The sequence below is a fragment of the Peromyscus eremicus genome, chromosome 6 (assembly GCF_949786415.1).
Source record: "Peromyscus eremicus chromosome 6, PerEre_H2_v1, whole genome shotgun sequence".
NCBI classification, from domain to species: Eukaryota; Metazoa; Chordata; class Mammalia; order Rodentia; family Cricetidae; genus Peromyscus; species Peromyscus eremicus.
The window spans coordinates 90525486-90538051 of NC_081421.1; the positions used below are offsets into that span (position 1 = coordinate 90525486).

The 12566-nt window shown below is 35.3% G+C and overlaps 1 protein-coding gene across 1 annotated transcript in view; it reads left to right on the forward strand.

The window, feature by feature from the left end:
* Dpyd (dihydropyrimidine dehydrogenase) overlaps positions 1–12566 on the forward strand; it is an 839421-nt gene that overhangs the window by 202177 nt on the left and 624678 nt on the right. The window contains exon 5 of the mRNA XM_059266163.1: positions 9957–10118. Within this exon, the coding sequence (XP_059122146.1) occupies positions 9957–10118 (162 nt within the window). The remainder of the gene's footprint in view (positions 1–9956; positions 10119–12566) is intronic.

Here is a 12566-nt window from a genome sequence, read left to right on the forward strand (position 1 = left end):
TTTATTTGCAATCTTGCCAGAGATTCATTCCTAATTGCTTAGCTGTTTCATAGTATAAAAGAACTTTGCAGAATCCAAGTGCAGTGTGCTTCTGTTTGATGCATACTACACAATCTGCAGGGATAAATTATTTGTTGTAATTTAATATTAAAATATAATGGATGACTAAACAACGTACTGCTATCACAACCAGATTGTATAAGTACTGTTAGCATCTGAACTGTTGGATAATATGTATTATACAATGAACTTCATGTTAAATATATTTGGGTTTAGTTTTTTTAAAACTACTTTGATAAATTGAAAAATTTAAAGTAAATTATTACAATCAATACTAATTATATTTTTGAAAGCAGTGGTAGGTTTAAATTAATGTGCTTGGGAAGGAGAACATTTTTGAGAAATCTATTTGTACCCACTGTATAATAACACACTGTCGTACATATCACAGCATACTGTCACTTAAGAAATATCTCATATTCTTGGCAATAAAGAGCCAACCCTCAAAAATAGTCTGACATTTTTTAAACATAGAAGGAAATAGTGGTGTGAAATTACAGTCTAGTTGTAATTCCTTAAATAACCAGGTATGTGTTATACATGATGATTAAAATATCAGACATAGTACTTAGAACACTGATATCTCATGATACCCACTGAATACATGAACACATCTACATACATGATGCACATGTGTGTATGCACTTCACATGATGTGCATGAGCAGGCACTGCCATTGTTGTTGTAAATATTGGCTAGATCAGATTACTTGGGGTGAGATTAGTTGAGCATTTTCTTATATTTTGCAGATAATTTTGCCATTAACATTTTTTATTGAGGAATAACAAAATAATTTGTATAATTTTTATTGAAAATTTTTAAACAAACAAAAATAACAGTGACAATAAAGGTTCCAATTTGTTTTTCTTTTATCTGACCAGTTTGGTGTCAGGTGTATTTTGAATTAATTGTGAAATGGAATCGTCAGTAACATGGATACGTTTTCTGTTTTGGATGATATCTTCCACTATTTGAGGTGCAGTAACATATCCACAGCTTCTACTTCAACATGCTAGATGACAATTATAATTTTAATATGGTTATGTTTGCATGTTTTTACAGCAAAAATAATTATATTTGAGGCATAATTCTGGTTACTTTTAGCATGTATGATTTAATTCATTAAAATAAAAAATAGTTTTATGAAAAATTAAATTTGTACAGCCAGCATTGTAACACATGGCTTAATTCTAGCACTAGAGAGGCTGAGACAAGATGATTTTAATGAATTAAAAGCCAGTATAAACTACAGACCCAGTCTTAAGAAACAGAGAAGGACCAGATAGACCTCAGTAGTTAAGAACACCTATTGCTACTGTATTGGACTTAGATAGCCTGTAAGTCTGAAGATCCAATGCCTTCAGGCACTGGCCATCACAATGCACCATATATCCTTGCAGGTTGTCTTAGTTAGGGTTACTATTGCTGTCATGAATTACCATGACCAAAAGAAACTTAGGGAAGGAAGCATTAATGTGGCTTATATATCTATGACACTGTTCATCATTGAAGGAAGTCAGGACAAGAATTCAAGGAAGGTAGGAGTCTAGAGGCAGGAACTGATATAGAGGCCATGGATGAGTGCTTCTTACCAGTTTGCTCCTCAAGTTTTGCACAGTGTGCTTTCTTATAGAACCTAGGACCTCTAGCTCAGGAGTGACCCCACCCACAATGAGCTGCATCTTCTCCTATCAATCACTAATTGTGAAAATGCCCTACACACTGGCCTATAGCTCAATATTATGGAGGCATTTTCTTAATTGAGGCTCCCTCCTCTGATATGACTTTAGCTAGTATCAAGTTGACAGAAAAGCAGCCAGCATGCAGGCATTCACACACACACACACTCACACACACACACACTCACATGCGTGCACGCATGCACGCTTGCACACATGCATGAACACATACACACATGCAAAATAAAACTACTCTCTAAAGAAGAACCAAGAGAAATAATTAAAATTGTCATATAATAATTAGTGGAAAATTCACTTTTAAATGTAAATTATGAAAGGAAGATTTATTAATATCAATCTTCTCCTTTCACTAATTTCTCATGTGAGAGCATTGTAATTCATTAGTAGGCTGTACAATATTTATCATTGGTACTTTTAGAATGTTTGCTAGTTGTAAAATATCTATAAATTACACTTAGAGAATTGTACCATTTTTGTTTCTTAACCATAATGATCATTAACTCTTACATTTTCACTTTATATTCATATTGGTGCTGGTATTTTGATGTAGAAAGTCACTCTATCTCTTTGATGTAATTTATATAAGGAACTATGATAAAATGGTTTACAAATCAATGCATGTATAAAAAAACCAATTATGCTGTTTGCCTTTTCATGTTTTTCACCCATGGAGATATATATATATATATATATATATATATATATATATATATATACATATATATATGTGTGTGTGTGTGTGTGTGTGTCTTATAGAGTGTATTTTTTAATTATTGTTCTGTATAAAGTAGATTTCATTTTTATCACATATACTGTCATTATTTATGTTAGTTGGCAATTAAAAATTCTGAAGTATTTGATTATTTTTTATTTTTATAGTAAAGGATATAGTCTACATTAAAAATAAATAGCAGTCCATACTTGTTCTTAGTGTTATATTTGGTAAGTTATATTTAAGGGGAAAATGTATCATTCAGAACTTTGACAAAATAAGACAAAAGAGGACCCATATCAGAAAAATAAAGGAGCATCATAAGTAAATATTTACAAATGTAATTGTCTAAAGGTTGTCATAGAATATTATGCTGTGATTAGAAAATAATATAGATATTTTCCAAAGAAACATTCTCTATACATTGATTATAAAGTGGGAAAAGGTCAGTCTGAGCTGGCAATGTAGCTGAGCTCATAAAATTCTTACTGAATAAGAAGCATGGGGTCCTGGATTTGATCCTCGAATTATGTATCACAGGTAGCACACAGGCTTGCATTCTCTGTTCTGGGGAGTTGGAGACAGTCATATTCCCAAGCTCCTGGTCTTTGTGAGACTTTGGCTTAAAAATCACAGTAGCTAACACCTGAGCATGAATACTCGAGGCTGACCTCTGTCTTTTACACACATGCACACAAGTATATTCCAGGACACATGAACTCACACTTACACACATGCACATGCACAAAGATGGATTTGGGTATAAATAAAAGTATTATTCTGTTCAAGTAAAGAGAAGGCATAGCATCCATGCTAGTTCTTCATAAACTTTCCTGCATCAGAGAAAATTGCTCACACATCAAATAAATGTTGAATTGGTTTCTTCTACAAGTCTATTGAGTTGGTTCCACTAGTTCATGGAGGAATTATAAGTTATAAAGCCCATTAAGTTAAGAAAAGGAGTCAAGAGGCAAGAAATGTGAGGAACAGAAGTGACTTTATTAGATACTCTGTATAAAACATTTTGTGCCAATTCATATGACTTTTAAAGGGATTTTTTTTATTCCTACCCTTGACAACTTTTCTTTTTACTTTCTTATTCTTTTCCACACATGGGTTTCCTTTTATAGGTAATAAAATATTTAATATGTAGAATTAACATTTACAGGTTTGGAGGAGAAAAACTCCATAAGGAAAAGAGAAAAATGGCTCAAGTCTATTAAATTCACTTAATGAGCAGCATTGTATACATGCCAAGTTTTAAAAAGATAAACTATAATCCTAATAATCATATTTTCTTCTTTATTTATCAAGTCCTAACACTGATGATTGTGCCAGGATTTTTTCTTTTGGGCCACCAACCAGCTCCCAAATCATGACACTGTGCTCTTTCTGGCTACCTCTTTTAACTTAAATTAACCTGCTTCTCTTTATTTACCTTCTGCCCTGGGGCTTTTCACTTTTCTTTCCTTCTGTATATATTACTTTCCCTGCTTCTCCTGTCTACTGGCTGGTGGCTGCCTGGCTTCTTGCCAGGGACATCTCCCTTGTTCTCTCTTCCTTCTTCTCTCATCTTTCTTCTCTTCTCAAGTCTAGATTTCTTTATTTATTCTTTCTGTCCTGTCAGCCCTGCATGTCCTTTTCCTGACTAGCTATCGGCTGTTTTCCTTTTTATTACAACAATCAGGTTGCCTTAAGCAGGCAAGATGAAACAAATGCAATAAATCTTTACATAACGACACAAATGCAGCATAAACAAAAGTAACACAGCTGTACACAGTTAAAGTAATATTCCACACCATAAATGAATGCAACACGTTTACATAGTTAAAATAATATTCTACTACAGATGATTATATACATTATTACGTATTTCCCAATGAAAAGGCCCTTGTGTGGTAGCACTCAAATCCAGGAGTATGTAAATATCTATCCCTGTATGTGTAACTTTGTGTATGTATACGTGTAATTGTGTGTAACTGTGTTTGTGTAACTCTGTGTATATGTGCCAATGTGTAAATGTGTATATGTTTTTGTTTTTGTGCATGTATAACTGTGTGTGGTGTGTGTGTGTGTGTGTGTGTGTGTGTGTGTGTGTTTGTGTTTGTTAACAACTTATAGACAGAAAACAAAATTCCACAAGAATAGCATGTTAAGTTCTTTACACTTTAGATTTAACTCAGAACACTTCACTAAATTTGTGTTCCTCAAATACCTAGTTATATTGTATAAAATTTACCAAAATTTAGCCTATCTATGAAGATAGGACTGTTGTATCCTATTCAACCCTTTGACCCTACAAGAACATATCATGGGAGCAAGGTTTTGTTTCTTTTATTTCTTTATGTTTAACAAGATTTCAGTAAGTAGCCCATTCTGGCTTTCCACTCACAATCCTGCCGCAGCCTCCCAGCGTCTGGAATTGCAGTCATGTACCACCACAACTGGCTCTGAATGTAGGATCTCTATGTGCTCTTATCATATTGGTTCCGGAGCCAGGGCTTTTTGTGTGTTCTGTGCATAATATATGTCTCAACTGCTTTGCCAAAGGTCTGAGACCCACAAGCTAAACATTGAGGGATGATGACAGCTTCATACAAAGTTACCCTTGTACCCCTGTCTCCAGCATGTACTACTAAAGCCATTAATGTGCATCCATGCATTCATTCTTAGATAGTTAAAGCCCCCTTCTCACATATGCAAACTTACTAAGGTTTAGCACAAGTATTTTTTAAATGCAACAGATTGGAGTTTATCTTGGAATGATGCTTCCATCTGTGAAAACTGTCATTGGAAAATGGAAGAACACTTTAAAATAAATCCACCAGCTGTATTGATAATCTTGTAGTGATAGGAAGGCCTGAATATGGTAGGACTATTTGTTAAATTAGTTATACCATATGACAGGAGAGCAGGTTTGACAAGCTTTGCAGTTTGTGATAATGAATTTAAAAATCATTAAATTGTAGAGGAATGGCACCAATGTAATTTCGAACTATAATTTTAAAGTGAAAACTAAGATATTAAAGTTACAATTATCTTAAAATTAACTAAATGGCACATATTGTGCTGAAGAATATGCCATTAAAATGCTTGAGTACAAACTGATACTTTATACCTGAAAAAAAATAGAGAGACACACTGGTAAACTTTGGGGTTGATTTGAAAAAAGCCATCGTGTTTCACTCAGAGTTTTGATCATAGAAGGATCCAGCCATCTTGGGCTCTACAGAATACACATTATATATATATATAAAAAAAATAAAAGCAAGACACAGAAACCAAAAAAACAACAACCAAACCAAACCAAACAGAAAACTAGTAACAGCAACAAAAAGCATCAAAATAATCAAGTTCTCATTGTATATATATTTAAAAAAATGACTGGACCTAAAGAGAATAAATTTTCTTGCATCCCTCCTAACACAACCCTATACATTTTTCTCTACATGAGGATAACAGCACTGAAATGCTATAACTGATGGAATAAGTTTACCTTCAAGTAGAAGCCTACCTGGGTGTCTATGAAGTACCTTCTCAATTTAAATTTTCTAGTCTTTACCTTTAAAAGGTTCAAGAGGCAAATCTCTTGTGTAGAAAGAGGACTTTAGAATTATCTTCCTTGCTGGAGCGACAGAATTGATATTGATCCTGTGGCTTTCTGGGAAGAGTTGAGAAGGTGTCTTGTTCTTTTTTTTTTTTTTAATTAAGAAAAAATTTTCATTCATTTTGCAGACCAATCAAAGATTCCCCTTTTCCCTCTTCCTGCCCCCCAGCCTCCCCCTCCCAACCCACTCCCTACTCCCCTCCACAAGAAGGCAAGGCCTCCCATGTGGAGGCACATCCAGTAGAGGCAAGTCCAAGCCTTTCCCCCTGCCTCAAGGCTGCATGAGGTTTCCCATCACAGGTAGTGGGTTCCAAAAAGCCTACTCATGCCCTAGGCATGGATGGATTCTGATCCTACCACCCAGGGGCTCCCCAAGCAGATCAAGCTACATAACTGCCTTGCCATGCAGAGGACCTAGTCCAGACCCACGCAGGCTCCACAGCCATTGATCCAACTTTCGTGAGTTTCTGTTAGTTTGGTTTGGTCATCTCTGCAGGTTTCCCCATCATGATCCTGATACACTTCTCATGGAATCCCTCTTCTCTTTAACTGGACTCCTGGAGCTCTGCCTGGTGTTTGGCTGCATCTAGATTGTTTCCAAGTTCTGGCTATTATGGATAATGCTGCTATGAACATAGTTGAGCATGTGTCCTTGTGGTATGAATGAACAATCTTTGGGTATATGCCCAAGAGTGGTATAGCTGGGTCTCGGGGTAGATGATTGTCAATTTTCTGAGAAACTGCCATATTGATTTCCAAAGTGGCTGTACCAGTTTGCACTCCCACCAACAGTGGAGGAGTGTCCCCCTTGATCACATCCTTTCCAACATAAGCTGTCATCAGTGTTTTTGATCTTAGCCATTCTGACAGGTGTAAGACGGTATCTCAGAGTCATTTTGATTTGCATCTCCCTGATGACTAAGGATGCTGAGCAATTCTTAATTGTCTTTTGGCCATTTGAAATTCAAGAATGGACTAAGAAAAAGTATCCCATTCTTGAAAGGATTCTGAGTAGCTCTGCTATGAATATTCAGATCCACAAACACTGGAGGGACCTGGGCATCTTGAGAGTTTCCCAAGAAGGTAACTTGCAAGGTGACTTCATGTTTCAGCTTGTGTACCACCCCTTTTTTATTTGTTTGTTACGTTTTTCAAGACAGGGTTTTTTCTGTGTAGCCTTGGTTGTCCTGAAACTCTCCTTCTGTAGACCAGGCTAACTCTGAACTCAGAGATCCACTTGCTTCTTCCTTCAGAGTGATTGGGGCTAAAGATATGCATCACCACCGCCCTGCTAATGCACCACCCATTTAAGATACATCTTCCTGGTTCTCTAATACATACTTTCCTTTTCCTAGGCTGGTTCTGTGATCTCCCTGACACATCATTTCTCTGAGAATTTTCATGACATCTGCATAGTAATCTTCTTATTCAGTCTTTTAGCACTTAAATCCTTCCATTAAAATGCTTCAATTAAGCTGGACATAGTGTTGCACACCTTTAATCCCAGCACTCAGGAGGCAGATGCAGGTAGACCTCTGTGAGTTCAAAACCATAATGGTCTATATATGGAGCTCCAGGACAGCCAGTACTATATAGAGAGACCCTGTCTCAAAAAAACAAAAACAAAACAAAACTTCTTAATTTAAAAACTTAAATTAAAAATCTACACCTGTATATTGGCAGCCAGGGTTCTCCACAATCTAGTGTAAGCACAACTTTCAAATGTATCTTCTGGACATCTTTTCCTACATCAAGAACAAGCCAAATTGCTAAGTCATAACTCCAGTGCCTACTGCTAACTAATTCAAATATTTATTCACAGCAATTTTGAATGCTTTGGTTGTAATTCTCTCCCACCATGAGCTATCATGTTAATATACTCTCTAGATACAGATGTCTTACAATGTTCTTAAAATATTTTGTGTCTTTTCTCTTTCTTGTATGTCCTTTTAAGCCCTGAGGTTTTTTATTTTCATAAAATTCTATTTATTTTCCGTTTCCTCTTTATGCTGCGGTTCAACTGTCATGGCTAAGAAACAATTTCTACTTTAATGAAATTTCCCGATGAAAAGACCATTACCAAAGAAGCTATGCACCAAAATCACCTAGTGGAATTCAAACATGGTGAACACAGGGGATGGTGTTTTATACAATGTCCAATGAGGTGTGTGCGTGTGTGTGTGTGTGTATGTGTGTGTGCGCGCGCGCGCGCGTGCTTGTATGTGTGTGTGTGTGTGTTGTATGTATAAATCAAGAACTGTGTTCTACCGAAATTGTTGCACTGAGATGACATTTCGTACACTTCAGAATGAATCCTGTCTTAACTACTCATCTGCTAGTTGATATTGGTCAGCCAGTTACTTGATTTTTATTCCTTGTGTTCCTTAGTTATGATCTGATTTTCATATAATATTAATACTATATGTCTAGAAAATATATGTTGATTAACCCTTTTTTGTATTAGACACAGCTTTTCTGAGGAAACATGAAATTAGGCAAATATTTTTAAACCATCATGAATGCTGTTAAAACCATAAACTAACTTATTTTGTTTCATTTGGTTCTAAATGATAACTTTTTTCTTTTATAGTAGAGTGATCTATGCATTGTGGTGATAATTTTAATCATTTTGACTATTTTCCTTCTCTTTCCTTGAATTGCTATCAACATTAATTTAGTTGTTCTTTTCTCTTCAACTTACTGATGACCTGTTTCTTTAGTTTACCATTTTTACTTAACTGCCAGGTATTTATTTTTGTCTGTTAAAGTGTCTAGAATATTTTGGAGTGAGTTCTGGACATGTTCCATTGTGAGGTATTAGTGGAGATCAGAAGGAATCAAGGATTGCCAAAGTGCTGGGGAAATACTAAATATACTAAACAGCAAAACTGACACTACGAGAGGACTGACCTGGATCTGCACATAGTTCCTCTATTCACTATGTGTGTGTGTGTGTGTCTGTGTGTGTGTCTGTGTGTGTGTGTGCGCGCGCGCACGTGCACACGTGCGCACAAGAATATCACATTTATTATGACCATGAAACCCAATATTAATTTCATTCTAATGAAAATCTCCACTTTATTTAAATCTCTTTGTCCTGATGTCCTTTGTCTTTTTCAGGACTCCCTTCAAGACACTATATTTTGTTTATGTGTTATGTCTCCTTAGGCTCTTCTTGACTGTCCTAGGTTACAGAAATTTTAAAAAATTATTTCTTTTTAAATTTTAGATCATAATTCAGATTATTTAATTCTTGAACAAATTAAGTTATGAAAATATTGATAATAAGAAAAATTATAAGCTATTTTACAAACAAACTTTAAATGTGGGGGAATGAGTGAGATGATGAAATGATTGAGGTCTAGTCCAGGAGTCCCTGTATTAAGTACCTATCTGAATCTTTGCTTAGAGGATACAATTGGAGAAAATTAATCAACAGAGTGTCTCAAAACAGTACTGGGTGGAACAATTCTAATTGTTTTATATTTAGCTGTATGGAAGCTTTTCAAATATAACTTTATTTTTGCTATTGTCTTAAGAGTTATACATATATATTTTTAAAGCTTATTTAACAGTGCTCCTAAATTACCTTGGTTAAAAACATAAAGAAAGATATCACTATCATGTATTGTGAACAATGGTCTTTTAAATGATAAATTTCTGAAGCTGAACAGCTACTCTTTTATGAATACACATGTATAAAATTCCCTGTGTGACTGGTATTCCTGGTGATGAACACTGTTGCAGCATATACATCTCATTTACATCTCAACAACTTGAGCTTTAATGCAGTTACTTACCAGAAGAATTAAAACACCACAATTGGGTATTTCAGGTACACTATGCTATAATACAAATTTTGGTTTTATCTCTGTAGAACTACTATGGAGCAGCCAAGCTGATTTTTTCTGACAATCCTCTCGGTCTTACTTGTGGAATGGTTTGTCCAACCTCTGACCTCTGTGTGGGAGGATGCAACTTGCATGCTGCAGAAGAGGGACCAATTAATATTGGTGGGCTGCAGCAGTTTGCTACTGAGGTATGTAACAGATACACTTGCATTACTTTTTCTCTCCTACTACAAAGCCAGAAGCTCGTAAAGTAATTGAAATCCTTGGTTTGTGTTGATACTCAACATTTGTGTGTGTGTGTGTGTGTGTGTGTGTGTGTGTGTGTGTGTGTGTGTGTGATACAAATGTGTTGTTTGAAATCAGTATCTTTATACAATACTTGGCTATAAAAATGAAAGTTTATAAAACCATATGTCAAATTAGTTGTAATCCCAGCAGGTTATTAAAATAACTTAGACCAAAAATATCTAAATTGGATGATCTAGAAATAGAATTTGTTCATTAACTTTACATTGAAGTGTAGCGTGGAGACCCTATTAGGAAAAAAAGGCTATATTCCTTAACTGATAATTTCCCTTGGAACTCACTTTGATCTTTATGCCTAGAAATATATTTCAGCAGTACTTCATACTATTCTTTGAGTGATAGAGGTTAGGGAATTTTCAAAAAACCCTGAAATGGAATAATATTCTTTAACAACATTAAGAATATAATTAGATTATGTGAGCTTATAGATTGAAAGCTACTTTGTTATTTGCACAGAAAATGTTTAATGAAATGAAAGGTGGCTTTTTGTCATTTGTCACATAAACTTTGGTCCTGGCATTCTCTTTTATAAATCCTTTGTAAATGACTGATTCTCTGGGACATCTTTATGCTCTCTGGGGTCTCCTGTTTGACGTGAACTAGCAAGTCAATTCTCATGTATCATTTAAATGATCAGCTTATTGGGAGGTTACAGTAAGATTTTATAATCTTGAGGGACTAGTTGGCTAGAAGACTAAATTAAATGTCTGTCTATGTCGGACTTTTAGTTAATGACTTACCTCTCTGGTTGTGTCAACTTAAACACAATGTGTTCTTTCCCTTTAGAGCCTTTCCCATAATATCCCTCAAGCTTAAGTCACTCTTTGCCTTTAGTAATAAATCAGTGTTATTCCCTTCCTGCTTTCTGACAGGTTAATTCTGAGGAAAGACCCCTGGGAATAAGAAAATGGAAACAATTTGAGGTTGTGATTTGATGCAATAAATTCTTGGATTTAATTTCTTTTCTTACCAAATTAAAAACTGCATTAGGCTTACCTGACCACTGCAAGGAATAATCTCTACAACCTGGAAAAATCCTTAGTTGATGGAGGAGATTCACTTGGATTCCTCTCCATATTTCTTTGGGGAGCCCATTGCTTTGTCACTAAGCCAGGATAAGCTTGCTCAAAATGCATCACAGCAAATGAAGACCCATACAGTATGTACATGAGCTGAATGGACATTCCTAAACAAAATGATTTGCTAGCAGTAGTTTGTCAGGGATCTGGACATAAATATGACAAGGATATAGAGGCAGAGAGATGTAGAGAAAAGTGAGAGGAGAATGAAGAGTTAGAGAGAAAGAGGAATGGAAGGGGGAAAGAAGAGGGAGGGAGGAAATGGGGGAGAAGGAGAGAGAGAAACAGACAGAGAGAAAGAGAGAGAGTGGGGGGAGACAGACAAAGAGATAGATAGATAGATAGATAGATAGATAGATAGATAGATAGATAGATAGATAGATAGACAGGTAGCTATAGATGGATGGAGGGAAGGAGAAGAGAGAATATGAATGAATATCTGAATGACTTTCTACTCTTACTTGGCTTTAATAAGCTCCTACTTCATAGAGTATTTATTTGTAAAAATTATATTGTCCTCCTTGCTATACAGAAGTCATCAGAAATTCAATAAAAATCAAGTGTACACACGTGTGGGCTCCTTGTAAGTCCAACCTAATAAATAATTGAGCACAAACAAGGAGTGCCTATAAATTTATCTGAAGTGAACGAAGAAAACTTAAAAAAGATGTGCCATTCTATTTTATTTCATAAAAACTGTATTTCATAATCAAATAGTAGATACAAATAATGTGATGAGTACTACATATAAGGGCTCCTCATTCATCTTTTTTACAATGAACGGTTTTATTAAGTCCTGTATTTATTATGTCAAATGGGGTTTACTTAAATGTTGTGGGATATTTGTATACCATGTGAAGATATATTGCTGTGATTGGTTTAATAAAGGGCTAAATAGACAATTGCTACTCAGGAGGTATAGGTGCCATTTCTGGGGAGAGACAGGAAGAGGAGGGGGAAAACAGGGGCAGGAGTTATTAGGAGAAACTGAGAGGATATAAGAGGTGCAAGATGGAAGAGAGGTAATACTACATGATAGAATGTAGATTAAGATAAATGGGTTAATTTAAGTTATAAGAGCAAGTTAAGAACAAGTCTAAGCTATAGACATAGCTTTCATAATTATTAAGAAGTCTTCATATAATTATTGGGAGCTGGCTGGCAGAACAGAGAAAGACTTGTTACATGTAAATGTAGCCACCTTTTGAGTTGTTACAAAGTCGCAGAAGAAAACATCTGCTCTGTGAATAA